The following is a 27,180-nucleotide window of genomic DNA, read 5'->3' on the forward strand; positions in this document are numbered from 1 at the left end:
TACAGTTTCTACAATACTTTTCAAACAGAGCTAACTACATTTGAAGGGAATAAAGAGTCGAGGTTCTCTCACCTGTACCGATGTTTAGATCCCAGGGAACCAAATTTGGATAGTTTTCTTGTAAGTGTGTTGGAATCATTTTCTGGCATTCTAGAAAAAGCATTCGACAGCAATGAGGGAGCAGGCCTAGATGTAGAATTTAAAAGTACTCTACTTCCACTAAAGTCTCATTATGGTGTGCACATTTCTACAGTACATTATTCCACAGGTAATACATGTGTATTTCTTTCTTTATGAATTTAGAATGTGACTAACCCATGTTTAAATAGGATCAAATGCTCAGGCTGAAAGGAAAATTAACAAAATTGCATCTTTCACAAAGGTGACCGGCGACATGTGTTTGAATTCTGAATCCACTTTGTACTTTTTATACATTTAAAGGAAGAGAAGCGATCTCAATTGCTGCTAAATATATATATATATATATATATATATACACACACAAAAGAAGCAGTTCTCTTGTTCTGATCATTGCATTAATGACATAATGGCTGCTCGAACGCCACTAAGAGCTTTCGGGCTTCATTAAAATTCAAAACTCTCGAGTCGGAGAGAGTGAGTGTATCTGGTACTAGTGGTACATTACTCCATTACCGTGTAGATGTAAAGCAAAAGGCCATTATAAAAGCCTCTTGTAGTCTCTCACCCAGCCATGTGTTTATTAACACAACCATCACCACTACAGCATTGCGCTAAGGCCTCTCTCAAAACCAACACCGTTTTAATACACCACTACCACTATGGCCTCGCTCACAGGGCTCCGTAACACTTCAGATAACTCAAGTCGCTGTTGAAAAACACTTTGGATGGAAGATGGAGAAAAAGGACTGAAGGGTAGGTGGATGTAGTCAGTACACCCAACCAGAAGCTAAAATGAACCTATGTTTTTACCTCTTCCCATTGTTTTTCTCACTCTTTCTTCAGGTGTCTATAAAGGGCTTGTATAATATATCCACTCACATGAAAACTGCAGCAGATACATGCCTATTCTCATCTGATGGTTTATGCCCACTTCGCCCACCTTCGTGTCATAGTCCCATCACAGCATAACACATTCCCTCCCAACCCCTCCACCCTTCTCTCCCCCAGAGGACTATATACTGGTGGGGGGTTATAACCTGTCAAGCCCCCTCCCCCCTTGTCAACCTGTCAGCTCCAGGTCTGTCTGTGCCACAGGGACCCAGCAGACTGCAGGGTTCACACGCGGATTAAACAGCGTAAATCCAGAGCCTCACGCGCCTTGCTGCCTCTCCTGCTCTTTAGGGCACAGTCCGTGTAAGTCTGCTCTCATTAGGCCAACGCACACGCACAAGGGACGGCACTGAGCTGTGCTGCCAGACAGAGGCCTTGTTCACTTTGATTAAGGACTGAGAGACTCTGGGATCTTCATGTTAAGAGGTATGTGATAGTGTTTCTACCTGAAGGGATAACAGAGAAGGGCTTTTGTTGGAATTAGTGTGGGTGATCGTGTTGTAGATAAAAGGGACGATTTTTCCACTGAAGCATAAATAGTTGGGGGTTTTACCTGTGAAAGGTGGTCGAAGTTTCTAACTGAAAAGTTACAATAGTGTTGGTACAGTATACCGTGGTATTTGCCCTTGACTGTGTGTGCGTTTGTAGTTTTTTACCTAAAGAAAGTGTGGTGTTCTACGCAGCACTTCCACAGATGTTTACAGGCCGTCTTATTGGGTGCCTCGAAGAAGAACGACGTCTCTGTACACTGCAAATAAACAACAACATCATCTCGTATACAAACAAATAATACAAATCACATTCGTCAGCTAAACCAAGAAGATGTATATCATAACAAGAGCCATTTCATCTTTAATTCTGAAAACAACAATTGTGGTGGTGGTGGAAAGGACTCGTATCAAATGTACCATTAAATGTGTTCTATCTAAGTGTTTATGTAAATGAACAGGTAGTGTGTAATCTCTCAACCTAGATGGGAAGTCTGTTGGGTCATTAGGCAAATGGGTATCACTGTCGAGAGAGGACAACTTGCACTCGCTAGACTCCCTTACAGCTAGTCTCAGAGAGGAGGTAGCTACTGTAAGCCCATAGGTCTCCTATATTCAAATAAAGCTCCGTTCTGAGCTGCTCTGATATTATCAATAATGGGGTTATCATGGGTCTCTGCTCCAAGGCCTCTCTATTCATGGCTTAGTGAGACTCTCAGGTTGAATAAAGGAAACCATATCATTCAGCAAGACTCAAAGGTCTCAATGAGTCTAACTATCTCAACAGAGAGAAGAGAAAAGTGGTTTGGCTTTAGTGATATCTGAAGGGGTAGGCCACACCACTTCAGTTTTTCCATCACTTTGAAAATTATCATTATCCTCCCCAAAAATGTACTTAGAAAATTCCCCAAAGACTCAAAAGTTCAGTATGAAGCTGGATTTGTTTGAGGAAGTTAGGCACTTCACACAAACTTATCTTTTCTCATTTGCACCCGTGAAGTGAACATCAGTGAAGATGGGAGAGTCGAGGCTGAACTGTCATGTTTCTTTAATTCCTCTCCTTACATCCTCCTAATGTTTATGTCAAAATGTCTCAAGATCAAACACACAGTGGATCTTTCAAGGTTTCACATGGGAGTACTGCAGATACTCCTGGGAACATTGTCAGTTTTATACCTCATAATAAGGTCTGATATGGGGGATATTTTTTACAACAAGGCTGTCCACACCTGTGATATCCAAACCAATTGGTTTTGATTCATTCAGTAATTACGAGTTAGCTCGTGTGAATGCTCTCACATTATTGAGTTTATGAAACATGCCAAAATGACTTGAAGAATCACAAAACAAAGCCATGGTAGAAATACAGTCCAATAACTCCACAAAACATTCCTCATGCGGATAATTACTGAAAGATAACTGGTGACTTACATCTTTTCCAACAACTCGAAGCTCAAATTGTGTTTCCTTGAAATGCACTTTAGTTATCCTTGGCCTGAAACGATAAATGTAATCAAACAAATGGTGCACTAAAAATTCAGGGTTGAACAAGGGTTCTTCTAAGATCCTCAAAGTTCTTTGAAGAACCTTATGTGTTCTTGGCACTGAAACTTGCCCCCAAGAGGAGGTGCGGTTCATCCGAGGAACCTCCTCAACTGAAACATTTTGATTTGAATTTGAAAGGACATCAGGTGCAGGCACTTTAAAAAAAAAAAAAAAAAAAATGTAAAGGTCTCCTCAATTTAAGGTAAGGTTTGTCCCGAAGATGATCTAAATAGATGGTATCATCCGAAAACAGTATCTATATTTTTGATATTTGTGCACATCTTTCTAAAAACAGAAAATGGACACAATTCAATGGATATAAATCAACAGAGAGAAGAATATGTAGGCTATAAGAATATGTTGAAGGCTAGCTGGAATGGTTGCAGATGACGACTGAACTGCTCAATTGTTGTATCTGTAGGTATACAGACGAAGAGGCATACAAAGGTATGTCAATTGGTGTTTTGCAGATCACATGTACCATCCTCCTCCCTTCAATGAAAATCATCTGTATAATTACTATTTTGGGGATTCAGAGTTCACCCTCCCCACACCTCTGATGAATATAACAGGAAACCTGTTCAATCACCATGCACTGCAAAATCATTCCAGCTATTGATACGGTGAACATCAACACGCCAGAGGATATAGCCATTGGACTTGAGGCTCTGCTGGGAGTTTGTCATATCAGGATTTTTTTTATTCTGCTTTGTCACTAAAATCAAACACTGACAACTTAAAATATTGTGTTATTGTTACAGTGCCTTGCGAAAGTATTCGGCCCCCTTGAACTTTGTGACCTTTTGCCACATTTCAGGCTTCAAACATAAAGATATAAAACTGTATTTTTTTGTGAAGAATCAACAACAAGTGGGACACAATCATGAATTGGAACGACATTTATTGGATATTTCAAACTTTTTTAACAAATCAAAAACTGAAAAATTGGGCGTGCAAAATTAAGGGGGCCGAATACTTTCGCAAGGCACTGTATGCGTATTTTTTATAATAATATGGGGGGGTAGTTCAAACATTTACCCCAAAAGTTTTTTGAGGATCCATCAAAAAGGGTTTGTTGAAGAACTTAGGGGTATCCCCACAGTTTCAATTTGAAGAACCCTTAAAGGATACTCCAGGATCCTTGTTTTCTTTCTTTTTAGTGTGTATTCAAGGTTATGGTTGCAAATTAAAGTGGATGATTCTCATGAAATACTGCCACAACACAATACCTACCAGAAATACTTCCCAACTTGTGTTTTGTTTTTGTAAACAACGACTCCAATAGGGGTCAGCCCCAGGAAGTATTCAGACTGATTCTCTCCCTGCAAAACACCACAATAACAGGTATTATACCAAACACAATTTACATAATAAGTGCCAACCAGAAATAACACAGTAAGGATACTAAAGTATGTGTCAAAGGAGAAAAAAAAAGTCCTCTCAGTAAACAGAACCAAACGTTAGGCTGCCAGGAGAGAAATGGTAAGGAATATCAAGGTGATTTGTGATAAACCACAGAACACAACTCTAACAAGCATCTCAGTCTTCTCCACAGTCAGCGAGTCCAGCTCCGACTTACGAACACAGGGTGAAGGTCGACTCCATACATATCCAGTGTTTTAGCTGTTCCTAAATAATTGGCTTCAGCCTCGGAGGGAACCTGACCCCTGAAACACAGAGATGTTATCTTGTTAGCGAAGCATCAGGAAAGGCTTTTACAGTCCATAGAAAAGCCCATAGAATGTAGTGTTATCCAGTGTGTATCTACAAGTACACATAGTGTAATATTATCTAGTGTACAATGACAAGTAGTGTACAATAGAGACTACATCATTGGTCAAGTTGCTTTTATCTATTCCAAAGCTAAGGGTTTAGAAACAGCCATGTAACAAATGTAACATGAAAAATGAATGTAAAGTTGATATATATTGCATTGTAATTCACTCCCGGTGACACTTATTGGATTGATTGGGGAGTTGTTTAACCGTCAGGAATCCCCCAGTCTAATAAACAGTGAAGCTATCATGATGACCTGCCTGACCTTGGGCAACAACAGAGGTCATTATAGGGAGTGTATTAGAGTTACTGTGGTGTGATTGTCCTCGCGGACAGGTACAAGACAATGGGTTCACTCTGAAGACGTAAGATACACAAAGAGACGGTACAAAATACAATGGCCATGTTGCCCATGAGGTCGCCTAGGCAGAGAGCTCCTGTACATTTAGTAAATATAAATGTGAACTACTTTTTTTTTTCTCCTTCTCTTCCAAATCTCTGTTTTCATCACATAAACATGGTCTTCAATGTCCTGTTACGGGACTTTGATGTTAAATCTGTTTGTTTGCCTTGGCTAGCTAGCTAGTTGGATGGCTAATGTTGCCGTTTCAAGAATGCAGCAGCAGCAGCGCCATCTTTGTTTTTGTTTCCCCCGCCGGTTGGAAGGTGGAGACTGCGATGCCAGAGAGGAAGAGGGAACTGTTCCTGACCACCGCTGAGGTGTGGTGGATTTTCTGGTGCTTTACTGCAGCCGAAGCATCACCCAGGTGGGTGCTACACACCGTCTGCGGCGGAGGATCAGCTACAAAGGAGCGGTTACTATGAAGGAACTGGGAACGTTGGACAAAGCGATGGGCCCTGATGAAGAGCTCCTGGCTTGTCTGACAGACTGACTTTCTCCCTGGCTGTACTGTACCATCTGCGCCCTCCACTCAAGCCATACGGACTTTTCCCAAACTGCCTCAACTCCATTCGCTTTCCATCTTTACTTTGTTGTTCATTGATGATGTATTTTGTGAAGAGGACCACAATGGAAATACGTTTCTAAACTTGTTTGTGTTATCCTGTTTTTTATTTTATTTTTTTGGTCAAATAAATCATATCATAAACACTGAGTGTACATTACATTAGGAACACCTGATCTTTCAGTGACAGACTGACCAGGTGAAAGTTACTGTATGATCCTTTATTGAAATCACTTGTGAAATCCATCAGTCTAGATGAAGGGGAGGAGACGGGTTGTTTTTTAAGCCTTGAGACAATTGAGACATGGATTGTGTGTGTGTGTGCCATTCAGAGGGTGAATGGGCAAGACAAAATATTTAAGAGCCTTTGAATGGGGTGTGGTAGTAGGTGCCAGGCACACGGGTTTGAGTGTGTCAAGAACTGCAACGCTGCTGGGGTTTTTCACGCTCACAGTTTCCCATGTGTGTCGAGAATGGTCCACCAACCAAAGGACATCCAGTCAACTTGACACTACTATGGGAAGCATGGGCCAGCACACCTTGTAGAGTCCATGCCCCAATGAATCGAGGGGGTGCAACACAATAATATTAATGTTTTGTACACTCAGTGTATCTACAGTTGAAGTCAGAAGTTTACATACACCTTAGCCAAATACATTTAAACTCAGTTTTTCACAATTCCTGACATTTAATCCTAGTAAAAATTCCCTGTCTTAGGTCAGTTACAATCACCACTTTATTGTAAGAATGTGAAATGTCAGAATAATAGTAGAGAATTATTTATTTCAGCTTTCATTTCTTTAATCACATTCCCAGTGGGTCAGAAGTTTACATACACTCAATTAGTTTTTGGTAGCATTGTCTTTAAAATTGTTTAATTTGGGTCAAATGATTTGGGTAGCCTTCCACAAGCTTCCCTTCCCAGAGTAGCATCACTACTCTCGGCGGCTATGACTTAGAATACATGGACAACTACAAATACCTAGGTGTCTGGTTAGACTGTAAACTCTCCTTCCAGACTGACATTAAGCATCTCCAATACCAAATTAAATCTAGAATTGGCTTCCTATATCGCAACAAAGCGTCCTTCACTCATGCTGCCAAACACCCTCGTAAAACTGACCATCCTACCGATCCTCGACTTCGGTGATGTCATCTATAAAATTGCCTCCAACACTCTACTCAACAAACTGGATGCAGTCTATCACAGTGCCATCCGTTTTGTCACCAAAGCCCCATACACTACTCACCATTGCGACCTGTATGCCCTCGTTGGTTGGCCCTCGCTTCATAATCGTCGCCTAACCCACTGGCTACAGGTTATCGACAAGTCTCTGCTAGGTAAAGCCCAACCTTAGCTCACTGGTCACCATAGTAGCACGCGCTCCAGCAGGTATATATCACTGGTCACCCCCAAAGCCAATTCCTCCTTTGGTCGTCTTTCCTTCCAGTTATCTGCTGCCAATGACTGGAACGAACTGCAAAAATCTCTGAAGCTGGAGACTCATACCTCCCTCACTAGCTTTAAGCACCAGCTGTCAGAGCAGCTCACAGATCACTGCACCTGTACATAGCCCATCTGTAAACAGTCCATCTGTCTACCTCATCCCCATACTGTATTTATTTATCTATCTTGCTCCGGTGCACCCCAGTATCTCTACTTGCACATTCATCTTCTGCACATCTACCATTCCAGTGTTTAATTGCTATATTGTAATTACTTCGCCACCATGGCCTATTTATTGCCTTAACTCCCTTATCTTACCTCATTTGCACTCACTGTATATAGACTTTTTGTTTTCTTTTGTTCTACTGTATTTTTGTATGTTTTGTTTATTCCGTGTGTAACTCTATGCTGTTGTATGTGTCGAATTGCTATGCTTTATCTTGGCCAGGTCGCAGTTGCAAATGAGAACTTGTTCTCAACTAGCCTACCTGGCTAAATAAAGGTGGGAAAAAAATTCTAATAAAATAAAATAAATTCAAAGGAACTAAAAACGTAACATCACATACTTTCTCTCCTCCTCATCTAATCAGGAATGGTTTTCCATGTTCCTGAAACTCCATGTGAGATAATGTTCAACTAAGTTGTGGTCTGGGTTACGTATCTTCTATTACTGATTAACTACAGTCTCGTAGAGAAAGGGTCGTGTTTAAAAACCAAAAGCATGCAGTCAAGGAAACCACAGCTATGGAGCAACTCCCTGTGGTTTTACGGTATGTTTATCGAGGGTGAAACATGTCCCAACAGCCAACTAAGTCTACTAAATATCCATGAATGTGGATGAAGGGTGATGGAATTCCTAGGTCAATAAGGTGTTAGTGTATGTATCATGAAGCCCACAGTCTAAGCTCTGGACTATAAGCAGTGTGTCTGCAGTGTAAACTCTAGACTATAAGCAGGGTGTCTGCAGTGTAAACTCTAGACTATAAGCAGGGTGTCTGCAGTGTAAACTCTAGACTATAAGCAATGTGTCTGCAGTGTAAACTCTGGACTATAAGCAGGGTGTCTGCAGTGTAAACTCTAGACTATAAGCAGGGTGTCTGCAGTGTAAACTCTAGACTATAAGCAGTGTGTCTGCAGTGTAAACTCTGGACTATAAGCAGGGTGTCTGCAGTGTAAACTCTAGACTATAAGCAGGGTGTCTGCAGTGTAAACTCTAGACTATAAGCAGTGTGTCTGCAGTGTAAACTCTGGACTATAAGCAGTGTGTCTGCAGTGTAAACTCTGGACTATAAGCAGGGTGTCTGCAGTGTAAACTCTAGACTATAAGCAGTGTGTCTGCAGTGTAAACTCCGGACTATAAGCAGGGTGTCTGCAGTGTAAACTCTGGACTATAAGCAGTGTGTCTGCAGTGTAAACTCTAGACTATAAGCAGTGTGTCTGCAGTGTAAACTCTGGACTATAAGCAGTGTGTCTGCAGTGTAAACTCTGGACTATAAGCAGTGTGTCTGCAGTGTAAACTCTGGACTATAAGCAGTGTGTCTGCAGTGTAAACTCTGGACTATAAGCAGTGTGTCTGCAGTGTAAACTCTGGACTATAAGCAGTGTGTCTGCAGTGTAAACTCTGGACTATAAGCAGTGTGTCTGCAGTGTAAACTCCGGACTATAAGCAGTGTGTCTGCAGTGTAAACTCTGGACTATAAGCAGTGTGTCTGCAGTGTAAACTCCGGACTATAAGCAGTGTGTCTGCAGTGTAAACTCTGGACTATAAGCAGTGTGTCTGCAGTGTAAACTCTGGACTATAAGCAGTGTGTCTGCAGTGTAAACTCTACACAGTATCCCGTGCTCTACATCTCCCCTCTTATGTTATGTTTGGAGTGGTGCAACCCCTCCCTTCCCTCCTCTCCTCTCTGCTCTCCCCTCTCTGCTCTCGAGCCGTATCATTGATCTTCTGATCACACACATTAGCAACACAAAGACTCAGGCTCATTCAACCTATTCAAGCATGACCCCTAGAGCTCCTCACACCCCTCCTTCTCCTCTACCTCTTCTCATTCCCTACCCTGAAGACACAAAGTCACCCGGGATTCCTTACGAGTCCATTATGGATTCTGTTCACATGTTCTTTATAGGTGGCCAGGGCCGGGGACTGTGTTGAGATGATTACTGGTATAAATACGGCGAGTGGCGAATGGCATTGGAACTGGGGGAGTTATTTACGGACGCTCTGGGGTGGGCAGGGGGAGACAGGCGGGGACGGGTCTGCCAGGCTGTGTGTGTGTGCCGTTGGTGTGTGTGGTTAGCCCTATGTCTCTCCACCTGGCCTGTCTGTTGCCTGTGGAACAAATGGGACCGGGACCGCCTGGTATGACGAGGCAGGAATAGGAAGTGGAAGAGTGTCAGAGAGCAGCAGATATATGACAGGGGGTGTGCTGCTGGGTTCTTGGTGCTGACTATATAGCAGATCACAGCGAGGATGACATCCACAGGCTCTGGAGAGAACTAGGGCAGATTCTCAGCCCGCTACGTCTCTCTCTCTGCATCTTACCCTCTCTCCCACTCTTTATCTGAGTCCAGCTCCCTTTGTCTCTCTCTTCCGCCTTCTGCCTCCTCTCTATCCCCACTCAGATCTCATATCACTCTCTCTCTATTTCTGTCTCTGCATATAACTCTGCCCTTTCTCCTGCTCCTTCTGGCTCCCTTTTCATCCCTCTGCTTCAGCTCTGTCCCTTCTTGTTTTCATATTTCAGTGTCTCTATGTCCCTCTCTCTCCCACTGTCTCTCTCTCTTCCTGAGTGCCACTCCCTCTGTCTATACATTTCTCTCTCTTTCTCCCCCCTGCAACTCCTCTGTTCTCACAACCGCTCTCTATGTCTATCTGCATCTTCTCCCACCTCTTCTCTCTCTCTCTTTCACTCTCTTCCTCTCTCTGCCTACCCTCTACCTCTCTTTTGTCCCCCCTACCCCAGTCTTTCTCTGACCAGTCAGTCAGTCAGATAGCAGTGGGAGGAAAGGAGGATGCATAGATGAACCCTCTAGTGGCTGATCTCCAATTAGACCAGCCTGCTCCGCTTTCCTCTCTCCATGGGACACTTAGCTCACTGCGTAAATAACGACCGAGGCATGAGCCTCATCAGCAGGCCAGAGGGCTGAGACTCCCTCCAGTATTACAGTCAGTCACAGCAGCAGACAGACAGACAGACAGAGAGCTGCTAGAGGAGCTAAGAGCCCAATGATGCTCAGAGTCTCTTAATCGTTGATAGTTGCCTGAACCCTTTTCACTTCTTACTGTGCGTACTGTTGTCTTTTCAGCAGCAGTAAGAGGATATATGATCATTGACTAACACCCTTCAGGACTTATGGGGTTGACACTGAAGAGGTACTGTAATACATATGATATTACGGTCTCAATTTTAGAAGACCAACCCGATAGGTTTCTGTTATAGAATAATAAACTCTGACTGCGAGGAGAATGTTGTTATCCACAGAGCGACAGAGGACCAGACTTGGTTGCAGAGGGTATGGTGGGTCTGGAACGTTAATATGTGTGTCTGAGTGTGTGCATGCACATGTATGTGTGCGTGTGTGTGGATGCGTGTCAGGCTGCCGGGAGCTGCGTGGGGAGATTGTGTTGGTGTAATGTAGTGGACATTAGTGAAGAGGAGCTGGCTGTTTCTCGTGTTTCACACTGAGATTAAACCACATAATCACTTCACTCAGTACACTGTCACAATACCATAGACCTAGCCACTGTTTGGAACACACAAACAACAACAGAGAATGGATGGATAACTTTGGTGTGCTGTGGTAAAATTCCTCTGGAAAAATGGGTTTATTCTCCATTCTATATTAATCCATAATCCTCCCAATAGGGTTGGGATCCTGGCAGCACTGTGCAATCTGACGTAACACTAATTGGGGGGGGGGGGGTCTCTCTAGCTCTTATCATCAGGCCAGTGGTTTTTTCTTCTCTGTCACAGCTCTGTCTGTCATCCCTTTACTCTTCAAATCAAATTGTATTTGTCACATACGCCGAATACAAAAGGTGTAGTAGACCTTACAGTGAAATGCTCACTTTACAGGACCTTAACCAACAATGCAGTTTTAAGATAAAATAAATAAATAAATAAAAGTAACAAATAATTAAAGAGCAGCATTAAAATAACAATAGCGAGGCTATAGACAGGGGGTACCGGTACAGAGTCAATGTGCGGGGACACCGGTTAGTTGAGGTAATATGTACATGTAGGTAGAGTTATTAAAGTGACTATGTATAGATCATAACAGAGAGTAGCAGCATAGAGGGGGGTGGGGGCAATGCAAATCATCAAATAGCCATTTGATTAGATGTTCAGGAGTCTTATGGCTTGGGGGTACAAGCTGTTTAGAAGTCTCTTGGACCTATTCTTAGTGCTCCGGTACCTCTTGCTATGTGGTAGCAGAGAGAACAGTCTATGACTAGGGTGGCTGGAGTCTTTGACAATTTTTAGGGCCTTCCTCTGACACTGCCTGGTATAGAGGTCCTGGATGGCAGGAAGCTTGGCCCCGGTGATGAACTGGGTCGTAGGCACTATCCTCTGTAGTGCCTTGAGGTCGGAGGCCGAGCAGTTTCCATACCAGGCAGTGATGCAACCCGTCAGGATGCTCTCGATGATACAGGAGAGGTAGTGAAACACACCTCACGTTCTTACACACACACACACACACACACACACACTTTTCACCATCATTGTGAAGTTATTTTGTTGCTTTGACAAAGTCATTTCTGTAGATTATTATGTGATTTAATTTGATTAGTGATTCCTTTTAGTTAAAAAAACCTCCCTCATTTTAAGGTCAACCAGAGAATGGCTAAAAAAAGTATAACCTGCTTTTACACTATGATTTTACTGTTACGTGAACTGTTTCTTTAAAAAAATATATTTTCCCATAATGTCAAGCAAAGAGGCACTGAGATTGAAGGTAGGCCTTGAAATACATCCACAGGTACACCTCCAATGGACTCAAATGATGTCAATTAGCCTATCAGAAGCTTCTAAAGCCATGAAATAATTTTCTGGAATTTTCCAAGCTGTTTAAAGGCACAGTCAACTTCCTGTATGTAAACATCTGACCCACTGGAATTGTGATACAGTGTGAAATAGGTGAAATAATCTGCCTGTAAACAATTGTTCAAAAAATTACTTGTCATGCACAAAGTAGATGTCCTAACCAACTTGCCAAAACTATAGTTTGTTAATAATACATTTGTGGAGTGGTTGAAAAACAAGTTAATGACTCCAACCTAAGTTTATGTAAACTTCCAACTTCAACTGTAAATAAGGTATTTCTAAAAACCTGTTTTTAGCATTGTCATTATCAGGTATTGTGTATAGATTGATGAGTTTTTTTTTTCTTCATTGAATCCATTTTAGAATAAAGCTATAACGAAACAAAATGTGGAAAAAGTCAAGGGGTCTGAATACTTTCCGAAGGCACTGTATATATAAACATAGATAACAGTATGTCAACAGTCTTGTTTTGACAGCCAACAGAACGCTTCAGAACAGATAAATGAAGGACTCAACTGGGGTTTAGTATTACAGTGCCAGTACTAGCAAACAGTTACAGATAAAGTAGTCTGATATATCTCAGCGAGTTCTAAATACTTTCTGAGAAATGATTAGATCAGATACTGTAGATAGTCCAATCCCATATGAGACAAAAAAAATACACCAACAGAAACTGACTACATAACCCAGCCACCGTAACAGTACAGTCACAGTAACAAACATGATATCTGACGCAAAGAACAGTGGTGAGAGACGGGACCCTTTCACACACATAGTGTATAATCTGTTATGAGGGGATCAGACTGGGATTAGGCTGGCTGTCAGAGGAGTGAGGGGGAGAGAGGGGAGAAGAGGAGATAGGAGAGGAAGAGGGCTTCCTTACGTTACGGTTTTGTGAATCGTCTCGATGGCGTCTTCCAGTTCCTCTTTCTGGTCCGGGACAAAACGGTACTCTGACACGTAGCCTGACACATGTTTGTACGGGTCGTAGTCGCCAAGTTCAGCTGGAGAGAAAGCGTGAAAGACATATGACGTACCCAAACACGAACACACACATTTTGACTGTGTGAGAGATCATATAACACTATGAACAGTGACATCACATACAGTTGAAGTTGGAAGTTTACATACACCTTAGCCAAATACATTTCAACTAAGTTTTTCACAATTCCTGACATTTAATCCGAGTAAAAATAACCTGTTTTAGGTCATTTAGGATCACCACTTTATTTTAAGAATGTGAAATGTCAGAATAATAGTAGAGAGAATGATTTATTTCAGCTTTTATGTCTTGCCTCACATTCCCAATGGGTCAGAAGTTTACATACCCACAATTAATATTTGGTAGCATTGCCTTTAAATTGTTGAACTTGGATCAAACGTTTCGGGTTGCCTTTCACAAGCTTCCCTCAAAACGTTGGATGAATTTTAGACCATTCCTCCTGACAGAGCTGGTGTAATTGAGTCAGGTTTGTAGGCCTCCTTGCTCGCGCACGCTTTTTCAGCTCTGCCCACAAATTTTCTACAGGATTGTGGTCAGGGCTTTGTGATGACCACTCCAATACCTTGACTTTGTTGTCCTTAAGCCATTTTGCCACAACTTTGGAAGTATGCTTGGGGTCATTGTCCATTTGGAAGACCCATTTGCGACCAAGCTTTAACTTTGTGACTGATGTCTTGAGATGTTGCTTCAATATATCCACATAATTTTCCTGCCTCATGATGCCATCTATTTTGTGAGGTGCACCAGTCCCTCCTGCAGCAAAGCACCCCCACAAGATGCTGCCACCCCCATGCTTCACAATTGGGATGGTGTTCTTCAGCTTGCAAGCATCCCCATTTTCCTCCAAACATAACAATTATGGCATTATGGCCAAACAGTTTTATTTTTGCTTCATCAGACCAGAGGATATTTCTCCAAAAAGTATGATCTTTGTCCCCATGTGCAGTTGCAAACCGTAGTCTGGCTTTTTTTTGCTGAGCGGCCTTTCAGGTGATGTTGATATAGGACTAGTTTTACTGTGAATATAGATACTTTTGTACCTGTTTCCTCCAGCATCTTCACAATGTCCTTTGCTGTTATTCTAGGATTGATTTGCACTTTTCGCACCAAAGTATGTTCATCTCTAGGAGACAGAATATGTCTCCTTCCTGAGTGGTATGACAGCTGCTTGGTCCCCTGGTGTTTATACTTGCGTACGATTGTTAGTACAGATGAACTTGGTACCTTCAGCCATTTGGAAATTGCTCTCAAGGATGAACCAGGGTTGTGGAGGTCTGCAATTTGTTTTCTGAGGTCTAGGCTGATTTCTTTAGATTTTCCCATGATGTCAAGCAAAGAAGCACTGAGTTTGAAGGTAGGCCTTGAAATGCATCCTCAGGTACACCTCCAATTGACTCAAATGTTGTCAATTAGCCGATCAGAAGCTTCTAAAGCCATGACATAATTTTCTGGAATTTTCTAAGCTGTTTAAGGGCACAGTCAACTTAGTGTATGTAAACTTCTGACCCACTTGAATTGTGATATAGTGAATTATACGTGAAATAATCTGTCTGTCAACATTTGTTCAAAAAATTACTTGTGTCATGCAGAAAGTAAATGTCCTAACCGACTTGCCAAACTATAGTTTGTTAACAAGAAATTTGTGGAGTGGTTGAAAAACAAGTTTTAATGACTCCAACCTAAGTGTATGTAAACTTCCGACATCAACTGTAATACAATTATTGAATCTCTTTTCATTCACAATTTACTCTCTCTATTTCTCTCTCTCTCTCTCTCTTTGTGGGTACTCACACTGTATGGCCAGGGCTGCCAGCTGTGCGCTGATATCAAGGGGACAGGGAATTCTGCCTTGTAGTACATCTTGCTTTACCTGCAGGAAGAATTGGTACCTACAGTACCAAGGCACAGACTCTGGCCAAGTCAGACACACATCCTTAAATCCCACACACACAGCAAATTAAATAACAACACAACCACCAAGCATGGAGAGTACATGTGTACTGTGCAAGGTTATAGTTTTGTGTTTTTAGATTTGTTTTTATTTATATACAGTACCAGTCAAAAGTTTGGACACACCTACGCAATGCATGGTTATTCTTTATTTTTACTATTTTCTACATTGTAGAATAATAGTGAAGACATACAAACTATTAAATAACAAATATGGAATAATGTAGTAAGCAAAAAGTGTTAAACAAATCAAAATATATTTTATATTTGAGAATCTTCAAAGGAGCCACCCTTTGCCTTGATGACAGCTTTGCACATTTTTGGCATTCTCTCAACCAGCTTCACCTGGAATGCTTTTCCAACAGTCTTGAAGGAGTTCCCACATATGATGAGCAACTGTTGGCTGTTTTTCCTTCACTCTATGGTCCAACTCATCCCAAACCATCTCAATTGGGTTGAGGTCGGGTGATTGTGGAGGCCAGGTTATCTGATGCAGCACTCCATCACTCTCTTTGGTCAAATAGCCTTACACAGCCTGGAGGTGTGTTGGGTCATTGTTCTGTTGAAAAACAAATGATAGTCCCACTAAGAGCAAACTAGATGGGATGGCGTGTCACTGCAGAATGCTGTGGTAGCCATGCTGGTTAAGAGTTCCTTGAATTCTAAATAAATCCCTGACGGTGTCACAAGCAAAGCACCCCCACACCATCACACTTCTTCCTCCATGCTGCATGGTGGGAACCACACATGCGGAGATCATACGTTTACCTACTCTGCGTCTAACAAATACACGGCGGTTGGAACCAAAAATCTCAAATTTTGTCTCATCAGACCAAAGGACAGATTTCCACAGGTCTAATGTCCATTGATTGTGTTTCTTGACCCAAGCAAGTATCTTCTTCTTATTGGTGTCCTTTAGTAGTGATTTCTTTGCAGCAATTCGACCATGAAGGCCAAATTCACAGTCTCCTCTGAACAGTTGATGTTCAAGTCTGTTACTTGAACACTGTGAAGCATTTATTTGGGCTGCAATTTCTGAGGCTGGTAACTCTAATGAACTTATCCTCTGCAGCAGAGGTAACTCTGGGTCTTCCTTTCCTGTGGCGGTCCTCATGAGTCAGTTTCATCATAGCGCTTAAAGGTTTTTTACTAACCCTACCTTGATTGGCTCAAACTGATTGGCTCAAAATGCATTAAGAAGGAAAGACATTCCAAAAATGTACTTTTAACAAGGCACACCTGTTAATTGAAATGCATTCCAGGTTACTACCTCGTGAAGATGGTTGAGAGAATGCCAAGAGTGTGCAAAGCTGTAATCAAGGCAAAGCGTGGCTACTTTGAAGAATCTCAAATATAAAAAATATTTTGATTTGTTTAACACTTTTTTTGGTTAATAAATGATTCCATACGTGTTATTTCATAGTGTTGATGTCTTCACTATTATTAATGTAGGAAATAGTAAAAACAAAGAAAAACCCTGCAATGAGTAGGGGTGTCCAAACTTTTGACTGGTCCTTTATATATATATATATATATATATATATATATATATACAAACATGAAATAAAAAGTTTCAGTTTTCAGATCTGATTTACTTAAGTTTTATATTAAAAAAACTGTCGTTTTCATATTATTTAGTTTCAGTTTTAGTGTTAGGGACAGAAAGCAGCCAATGCATGGAGGCTAGGAGCCATTTAGGTGTTGTATAGTTGTTGTGTTTTTGGGGATATCCCTTCCTGCCACTGTGGGGCGGTAATGTATAAGCTGATGAGTCATAGCATAGGTTAGAATCATAAAACACGGGACGAGATGTTAAAAACTGTCCATTGTGCCAATAGATGGAATGCACTCACATGAGATTTGCCGTGATGTTGACAGAGTGGCATGGGAGGTTTATTTCTTAGACTGGGTTAAGATGTCAATTTTGGGACACATCCTCAGTAGTGTGCCTTCGAATCAGTGGGTGTTTCGGCCTTTAATCACTAAACACTCTCATCAAAGGTGGCCAGCTAAAGGGTGATCAAGCCTTAGCTTGTGTCCCATGCCCAATTAAGATGTCCCACGGGACTATGCAAGGCAGGGGCGTCCTCTTCCCTGAGCCAGTCCGACAGCTGACCGCATACCTCATATGCCCTCCTCAAGTTGGAGGGATCTGAATTGGGTTCTCAGGTGGGGGTGGGGGGTCATGAAGTTATAGCCCAGCAAGGGTCCTTCCGTTTAATCCAGATCCACTGGCTGCCTCTTTCAGCTGCTTGAGAAACTGCTCTGACGGTCTGCCGCAGAGCCTGTCCATGGATTCCAAGTTCTTTCAGCAACCTGATGGTTAGCCCTGGCCATACAGTGTGAGTACCCACAAAGAGGTTTAAAGGTCGACTCAGTGAGATGATATAGATGTATAAAGTAAACAGTAGGAGTGGGTCAATTTCCGCAACGGTGCGAGGATACACTTCCCTGATCTTTTGGTCCCGTAGCAACCACGTTACAGCAGCTTGAAGCGCACCCGTACCCACATGCGCAGATACTCTGTGTGAGAGCATAGTCTTGCATTACGCTCATCTCATTGGGTGTGTTTGTAGTAGTATGGCTAACGAAGCCTCACTGCAGACGAAAGTCGACGAGTGAAGTCAGACACTATAGTGCAGGGGTGTCAAACTCATTCCATGGAGGGCCTACTGTCTGCTGGTATTTTTTTTTTCCTTTCAATTAAGACCTAGACAACCAGCTGAAGGGAGTTCCTTACTAATTAGTGACCTGAATTCATCAATCAAGTACAAAGGAAGAGAGAAATCCTGCAGACAATTGGCACTCCGTGGAATGAGTTTGACTCGTGCTGTTGAGGTTTTCTAACAGCAAGGCTCTGATCAACATGGCAGTGTCAACATAGCTGCTATTGTTAATAAAAGTTTCTTTATACATGTTGAAAACTTTTCTAAACTCCCATATCACACACTCAAACTCAAAACATTAACTAATTGGTCAGAGAGGTCTCAAATATCACTTTAATGTGTATCCTCTGTTCTGCCTGTAGCTTTAAAATAGTGGCTAAGTTGGTTCCTGTTTCAGTCACGTAGTCGGTCACGTTCGCATGGGTCAACCAAAGACACCTAATGGTTCACAAATAGTGCCACTCACTACCCAGGCGTTTGGATGCATGGTGCAGTTGGTGAGAAGCAACTGCAGCGACTTGAAGCCAACTTCATCAAAAATTCAACAGCAAGTTGGACATTTTTTCCCCATAATGCAACACACTTTGAAAGGTGGTCACCGACTGGACAAAATGTACCCGCTCGAACGCGCCCAATATCTGCTGTACTGCTCAAGTCATCTTGCTGTCTACCTTTAAATTATTTAAAGTCAATGGGCGCGTTCGAGCTGATCACTTTTGTCAAGTCGATGGTCACTGCCTTTCAAATTGTGTTGCATTATGGGGATAAACATGGTCCAACTGCATGAACTATACAAAAAAATCACGTGCTCAAAGGTCATCCAAAATGGACCCCTAAGCCTTATGCACTTGTGGAGATCCCGAGATAATTCAACAGGGGTAAGCAATATGGTAATAGCGCCACCTTGCCTTCTGATAGGCTGTGTAGGGCCAGACATTTTGTTGAATTTTATTTCTTGAATTTTTTGACCGGTATTTCCAAAATGAATAAATGCTCTTTAATTGATTTTTATTTATTTATTTGTATTTATTTATTTGTATACATTTTTTTAGATTGAGTATTTATTGGGTCATTATGCTAGTGTATTATGTATGTTTGTAATAGTGTGTTATATGTGAAAGTGTGTTTGTATTATAAATTGTATTTTAATGTTAAGGATTCTTGGAAGATTAGTCCAAATGGGGACTAAAAGAGATCCTAATAAAATAAAATCAAAATCAAATCAAATTGACACAAGCTGTCTCCAATCAATCATTCAAGGTCTGGTTGTGCGCGAATGTTTGGGGGGGGGATCGCTTAAACCAGGGGAGGCGTAGTATACAAATCTTAATTGCAGGGACTACTATTTGTAGATCAGTAATTCTACACCTCACTTTGCTCAATCTGATCCTCTCCAAAAGACTCAATCCCTGATCATCTGTGGTTATAAAAATGAGGCAATTCGGACAGATAAAGGGGAGAGATTATGAATCCCACCAGAAAAATCACAATATCGCTTGGAAAAAACAGTGTGCAAATACCACGCTGGGACGCTCTTTGCAGACAACCATATTTTCAGCAAAAGCTGCAATTTAGCATTAGATTATAAACAGAAAGACAGGATAGACAGCCATCTAAAAAAAAATAAGAAAAACACATTACGCTGTTTCAGAAGAATGCTTCCACCTTAGGTTGTGGAGGAAATAGCGAAACAGTCTCATCCTTACATAACAAGATAACATCAATCAACGAAATATTTCACATATTTTATATTTAACGTCTTCACCCAGCTCTCCTACAAAATATGAAGAAGCTTTTGGTCTTGTCGTTGTTATGAAGATGCTTTCTGCCTGAGCCTCCGTTCTTTACATGCGTCTTAATGAATGCGCTCATTTTGTGATTGTCAACTTTTTCGAGAGGTATGTTGGCACTTGCAAAAGCAAAATCTTCAGCGTTTACGTTTTTTTTAAATAGCGAATAAAAAATGGCTACTTTGTTCAGAAATAGGTTATATTTTCTTAAATAAAATTACTATAATTTTCATATGTTGAAAACAGACAATGAATAAGTTAAATATTTACGTTGATAATGTCCTTAAAATGGGCTAATAATTTGGTGCATTAGGCTAAAGCATAGGTTGCTGATAAGAATAACGGTCAGCAAAATGACTGGCCCTAGCTATATGGAAGTATCATGTTGCTTATACCATTCAAATCCTTTTAGATCTCCTTCTCACAAATTGATTGTACAACGTACACCAACATTATTACAACTTTTGAGTGTATGATATGGGGGTTGGAGACAGAAAGAGAAACAAAAACGTTTATTATAAACAATAGCAACACTGCCATGCTGTTCTGAACCTTGCTGCTGGAAACCCACATAGTGCCTGACTTTCGACTGCCGCACCTCCCCCGACCTCAACTTTAGTCTACAGTCGGTTGCTTTAGCCTTACCACTCAAACGCGTCCAATCTCAATGTGACCTGCCAAATTCAGAAGCTTGAAAACCCCATTCGATTTTTGACGAAAATGTAGATAAGAAAACTTAAACTGAACATAATTCACAATGGTTTTTATTTAATTTTAGTTTGTTTTGGAGTCAAAGATAGTTTCAGTATACTTGTAGTTTTTCAAACAGGTTTTTTCAGTTTTTCAGTTTCTACCACAGTCTCTACCACATCTCCAGATTCCTACCGCAAGCTCTGAACCTTTACTCCGGTTCATCGCAGCAAGCTAGCTGCTATCCGAGTGGCTACTCCTGTCTAACGTCGCTGTCCCGAAGCAAGCACCAGTTAGCCTGGAGCTAGCCTCGAACTAGGCCCATCTCCCGGCTAGCCGAAGGATTCCATCAGATAATTCCTGGGCTTCAATACCTCTTCTGCCAATTGGCCTGTACCCTTTGCTGCCAACATGGAGCCCCTCCGATCCATCACGACTGGTCTGCCGACGAAACCATCCGAGGGGGTTTCAATAGACTCTCCCGTTGCGACGTCCCCTGAGGCCCATCTGCTAGCTTGCTGCTAGCCACGGCCTGCTAACTGTGTTAATCGCCGTGCCTCCAGCTCGCCTAGCTACTCACTGGACCCTAAGATCCCTCAGCTACACATGCCTCTCCCTAATGTCAATATGCCTTGTCTATTGCTGTTTTGGTGAGTAATTTGTGTCTTATTTCACAGTAGAGCCTCCAGCCCTGCTCAATATGCCTTAGCTAGCCCTTATGTTCCACCCCCCACACATGCGGTGACCGCACCTGGCTTAAATGGTGCCTCTAGAGACAAAACCTCTCTCATCGTCACTCAATGCCTAGGCTTACCTCCACTGTACTCACATCCTACCATACCCACTGTACATTATGCCTTGAATCTATTCTTCTGCATGTTAACATTAGAAGCCTCCTCCCTAAGTTTGTTTTATTCACTGCTTTAGCACACTCTGCCAACCCGGAAGTCCTAGCCGTGTCTGAATCCTGACTTAGGAAGGCCACCAACAATCCTGATATTTCCATCCCTAACTATAACATTTCCCGACAAGATAGAACTGCCAAATGGGGCAGAGTTGCAATCTACTGCAGAGATAGCCTGCAGAGTTCTGTCCTACTATCCAGGTCTGTGCCCAAATAAGTCAAGCTTCTACTTTTAAAATCCACCTTTCCAGAAACAAGTCTCTCACCGTAGCCCCTTGTTATAAACCCCCCTTGGCCCCAGTTGTTCCCTGGACACCGTATGTGAATTGATCGCCCCCCATCTATCTTCCAAGTTTGTACTGTTAGATGACCTAAACTGGGATATGCTTAACACCCCGGCCGTCCTACAATCTAAGCTAGATGCCCTCAATCTCACACAAATCATCAAGGAACCTACCAGGTACAACCCTAAATCCGTAACCATGGGCACCCTCTTAGATATCATCCTGACCAACCTGCCCTCTAAATACACCTCTGCTGTCATCAACCAGGATCTCAGCGATCACTGCTTCATTGCCTGCGTGCGTACTGGGTTCGCGGTCAAACGACCTCGCCTCATCCCTGTCAAACGCTCCCTAAAACACTTCAGTGAGCAGTCCTTTCTAATCGACCTGGCCCGTGTATCCTGGAAGGATATTGACCTCATCCAGTCAATAGAGGATGCCTGGTTGCTCTTCAAAAGTGCTTTCCTCTCCATCTTAAATAAGCATGCCCCATTCAAAAAATGTAGAACTAAGAACAGATACAGCCCTTGGTTCACCCCAGACTTGACTGCCCTTGACCAGCACAAAAACATCCTGTGGCGTTCTGCATTAACATCGAATAGCCCCCGTGATGTGCAACTTTTCAGGGAAGTCAGGAACCAATATACTCAGTCAGTTAGGAAAGCTAAGGCTAGCTTTAAAAAAAAAGCTTCCTGTAGCACTAATTCCAAAAAGTTTTGGGACACTATAAAGTCCATGGAGAATAAGAGCACCTCCTCCCAGCTGCCCACTGCACTGAGGATAGGAAACACTGTCACCACCGATAAATCTATGATAATTTCAATAAGCATTTTTCCACGGCTGGCCATGCTTTCCACCTGGCTACCGCTACCGTGGCCTACATCTCAGCACCCCCTGCAGCAACTTGCCCAACCCTCCCCTGCTTCTCCTTCACCCACATCCAGACAGCTGATGTTCTGAAAGAACTGCAAAATCTGGATCCCTACAAATCAGCTTGGCTAGACAACCTGGACCCTATCTTTCTAATATGATCCTCTGAAATTGATGCAACCCCTATTACTAGCCTATTCAACCTCTTTTGTATCGTCTGAGATCCCCAAAGATTGGAAAGCTGCCACGGTCATCCCCCTCTTCAAAGGGGGAGACACTCTAGACCCAAACTGTTATAGACCTATATCCATCCTGCCCTGCCTTTCTAAAATCTTCGAAAGCCAAGTTAATAAACAGATCACCGACCATTTCGAATCCCACTGTACCTTCTCCACTATGCAATCTGGTTTCCGAGCATTCTTATCGGTAGACTCAATAGCCTTGGTTTCTCAAATGATTGCCTCGCCTGGTTCACCAACTACTTCTCAGATAGAGTTCAGTGTGTCAAATCGGAGGGCCTGTTGTCCAGACCTCTGGCAGTCTCTATAGGGGTGCCACAGGGTTCAATTCTCGGGCCGACTCTTTTCTCTGTATATATCAATGATGTTGCTCTTGCTGCTGGTGATTCTCTGATCCACCTCTTCATAGACGACACCATTCTATATACATCTGGCAGTTCTTTGGACACTGTGCTAACAAACCTCCAAACGAGCTTCAATGCCATACAACACTCCTTCTGTGGCCTCCGACTGCTTTTAAATTCTAGTAAAACTACATGCATGCTCCTCAACCGATTGCTGCCTGCACACTCCCGACTAGCATCACTACTCTGAATGGTTCTGACCTAGAGTGTGTGGACAACTACAAATACCTAGGTGTCTGGTTAGAATGTAAACTCTCCTTCCAGAGTCACATTAAGCATCTCTAATCCAAAATTAAATCTAGAATCAGCTTCCTATTTCACAACAAAGCCTCCTTCACTCATGCCGCCAAACATACCCTCGTAGAACTGACTATTTTACAGATTCTTGACTTCGGCGATGTCATTTACAAAATAGCCCCCAGCACTCTACTCAGCAAACTGGATGTAGTCTATCACAGTGTCATCCGTTTTGTCACCAAAGCCCCATATACTACCCACAACTGCGACCTGTATGATCTCGTTGGCTGGCCCTCACTATATATCCGTCGCAAAACCCACTGGCTCCAGGTCATCTATACGTCTTTGCTAGGTAAAGCCCCGCCTTATCTCTGCTCACTGGTCACCATAGCAACACCCACCCATAGCACGCACTCCAGCAGGTATATTGCACTGATCATCCCCAAAGCCAACACTTCCTAAGGCTGGCTTTCCTTCCAGTTCTCTGCTGCCAATGACTGAAACGAATTGCAAAAATCTCTGAAGCTGGAGTCTTATATCTCCCTCTCTAATTTTAAGCATCAGCTGTCTGACCAGCTTACCGATCACTGTACCTGTACACAGCCAATCTGTAAATCGCACACCCGACTACCTCACCCCCCTATTATTACTTACCTTCTTCCTCTTTTTCACCCCAGTATCTCTACTTGCACATCATCATCTGCACATCTATCACTCCAGTGTTAATGCTAAAATGTAATTATTTTCGCCTCTAGGGCCTATTTATTGCCTACCTCCCTACTCTTCTACATTTGCACACACTGTATATAGATTTTTCGATTTCTCTTTTCTTTTGTGTTATTGACTGTACGCTTGTATATGTGTAACTCTGTGTTGTTGTTTTTGTCGCACTGCTTTGCTTTATCTTGGCCACTTCGCAGTTGTAAATGAGAACTTGTTCTCAACTGGCCTACCTGGTTAAATAAAGGTGAAATAAAAATAAATTAAAGTTTACTGAATAGTTTTTCATGATTTGTTTCGTTACTTTGAATGTATGTAGGCCGTGCTACATGTAGGCTATTTTGCATTTGTGGAGGTGCTAGCCAATTAAGTACACAATAGCGAGACATGAAAAGTCCTGACAATGCACACCTTGTTATTTCTTCTTTTAGCTTGCAGGGATCCTCAGCATAAAACTTGACCCCAAAATAGAGTGTGTATGGAGGCCCCGCTGAGAGAAAGGGAGAGAGAGAAAGTCAGAGAGAGGGAGAGAGAGCCTTCTATTTCACTAACTGCAGCAACCTTCTACTGTAAATCACTGTATCCAAACAGCTGAGAGACATTCAACTTAACGCAGAGAGAAGAGGAGATACTTACTCGCTATTAAATCTTTGTGCTCCGAAAGGGTTTTTGAGGGGTCAAGCCAATACTGCAAAAAAAACAACAACACAGAAGACATTTAATTACATACAAAAAGTACTGCCATAATGATTATTTGTTTACATAAGTAGTATATATATGCAATATGTAACTAGTAGCCTATGTGTACGGTAACAATTACAGTATGTTTTGTAACAAGCTACCTTGAGCATGAGTATTCAGTAATTGGCTGGAAGAAAGAGATGCACTTTGTCAAATCATGGCTGAGCGATATGTGCAGTGTGTGTGTGTGTGTGTGTGTGTGTGTGCAGTGTGCAGTCAGTGTATTGGACAGAATGCAGGCATCTCCAGAGGGGGATGTTCAGTCATGCAAATTGTGGTGTAATACTGAAGCCACATTAAAACCAACTTTTATCCAAACTGTCTTGTTGAAAAGGAGCGTGACTCTTGTGAGTCATTAAAATCTGCATCAATAAAACATGGAGTTAGAACAGGTCACAGCATGCTGGCTTTTGTGAACGATCTTATACCGACTGTACTGGCATTTTGGATTTGCAGACAGTCTTTGGTGGATATTTTTTCATCTTGTTGGGCCTCTAGCTCCCACATCAATGAACATCTGATTTGGGTAACTTCCTGCAAGACTGCCTGGATTTCTGTGCACAAAGTCCTTATGGGACGGTGGTGATGCATAATGCTGTGGGACAGGAATGTGATGTGATATGTATAGGACTTTTATTGTGATCCACCCATACCTGTGTTCTAATTGGCTACTGTATTAAAGCAAAGGCTTCTGGTTAGAAGACCAGTCAGAGCTGCCATGATCTAGTGTGTGGAGGTGTCACCATTCCCTCTCCCCATATTATTTATTTTATACCCCGTTATGTGTTATGCAGAGTCTCAGCATTAAAGTTTGCAGTCGAATGCACTGATGACGCATTGTCAGTGTTTGTCAACTACAAGACCTACAACCAACAGCCTTACAATGCTTTATAATGTGACATAAGTGCTTGAAATAAAATAAAAGCACAGTACCTCCTGCAAGACTGCTTGGCCTGCACAATGTCCTTATGTCACACTGATTCGGCAAAATACAACTGAGATCATCAACTAGATTCTGCTGCAGGATTACTTTTTATTGAGCAGATGGCCGCGGGGCAGGAACATAATTACACAAATGTGTAGACTGAAAATTGACCAACCAGATACAATATTTGACTAAAACCTTGCTAACATTTGTATATGATCACGTGTCTCTCTATTATGAGTAAGAATACTTGGCAACAGATTTCCTGGTGTTTTTACAGTCTTTTATGACCAACAATGAAAATTCTAAAAAGATTGCTTTGCTCAGAAAATTTGGGGTCCAAACAAAACCACCCCCGGGCCAAATTAGTCTCGCGGCCCACCAGTTGGGGAACCCTGTTGTATAATGTGACATAGCATAAGTGGTTCAAAGAAAAGCAGAGTACACTGCTAAAATAAGGGTGCTTTTTGGTTCTATATAGAAACATTTCTTCTAGCAGAGTACAGGGACATCCCTCCCAACAGCAGTGGGTTTACAATAGAACATCCTGCTTTAAACAGCCTTTTCAGTGGCTAATCATTGAGCATGTTCAATGCCGCTCTGAACACAATGTACAATTACCCTACGTGACAATGTGTAATATAAACACTGTGGAGGTCTCAAACAAGAATAACCTACAGTACATGAAGCTAACTAGATATGTTCCAACACCCACATTAATATATGACTTTGAAGGAAAGGTATGCATTCAAAGTAGTATGCTAGTGTGGATATTGGAACATGTCTTCACCTCAAACATAACAATCCACATCGACATGTTCACTGGTTATATAGTATATTCACTGGGTGGCAGGTAGCCTAGTGGTTAGAGTGTTGGGCCAGTAACCGAAAGGTTGCTGGTTCAAATACCTGACAAGGTGAAAAATCTGTTAATAGGCACTTAACTCTAATTTGGGTGCCATACTAGTAAGTCTGACCCTGTAAAAGAACACATTTCACTGCATCTATCCGGTGTATGTCACAACATTATATATATTTTCTTCTCATAAATATATTCATGTGTTTATCATTGGTTATAGCAGCTAAGGCGCAGTGGTGTCTATCTGATGGGATGTTGTCGAGCTTCTTCTTATGATCATGACTGCAAACTTCTATTGCAAAATGATTATTTGCATTGTGGTCAAAGTGAGCCCATGCTTTGCTACGATTTTGTGTCAGAGCTCATGTCACTGCAGCTTAGGCTTCTGTTGGGAACCATGTTAAGGAGGAAAACAGATTGACCACACTGTTTCTCTTCCTCTGTTCTTTTAATAACTTAAAGTCCCAGTGCAGTCAAAATGTGCTTTTCCTGTATTTGATCTATATTTCCACACTATGAGGTTGGAATAATACTGGGAAATTGGGGAAATTATGATAATGTCCAATTAGTGTAAGATCTGTTTGAAAAGACTGCCCT

At 42.0% G+C, this 27,180-nt stretch overlaps 1 protein-coding gene across 4 annotated transcripts in view; it reads right to left on the reverse strand.

Moving 5' to 3' along the window:
- epb41l4a (erythrocyte membrane protein band 4.1 like 4A) overlaps window positions 1–27,180 on the reverse strand; it is an 87,434-nt gene that overhangs the window by 14,323 nt on the left and 45,931 nt on the right. For all 4 annotated transcript variants that reach the window (XM_021603034.3, XM_021603035.3, XM_021603036.3 and 1 more), the window contains 9 exons: window positions 24,695–24,746; window positions 24,470–24,548; window positions 15,096–15,193; window positions 13,185–13,305; window positions 4,645–4,732; window positions 4,299–4,387; window positions 2,952–3,015; window positions 1,689–1,780; window positions 73–150 (listed from right to left, as the gene is read on the reverse strand). In XM_021603034.3, coding sequence (XP_021458709.2) covers window positions 73–150; window positions 1,689–1,780; window positions 2,952–3,015; window positions 4,299–4,387; window positions 4,645–4,732; window positions 13,185–13,305; window positions 15,096–15,193; window positions 24,470–24,548; window positions 24,695–24,746 — 761 coding nt within the window. The remainder of the gene's footprint in view (window positions 1–72; window positions 151–1,688; window positions 1,781–2,951; window positions 3,016–4,298; window positions 4,388–4,644; window positions 4,733–13,184; window positions 13,306–15,095; window positions 15,194–24,469; window positions 24,549–24,694; window positions 24,747–27,180) is intronic.

The sequence above is a fragment of the Oncorhynchus mykiss genome, chromosome 5 (genome assembly GCF_057628025.1).
Source record: "Oncorhynchus mykiss isolate SJ-2025 chromosome 5, ASM5762802v1, whole genome shotgun sequence".
Lineage (NCBI taxonomy): Eukaryota > Metazoa > Chordata > Actinopteri > Salmoniformes > Salmonidae > Oncorhynchus > Oncorhynchus mykiss.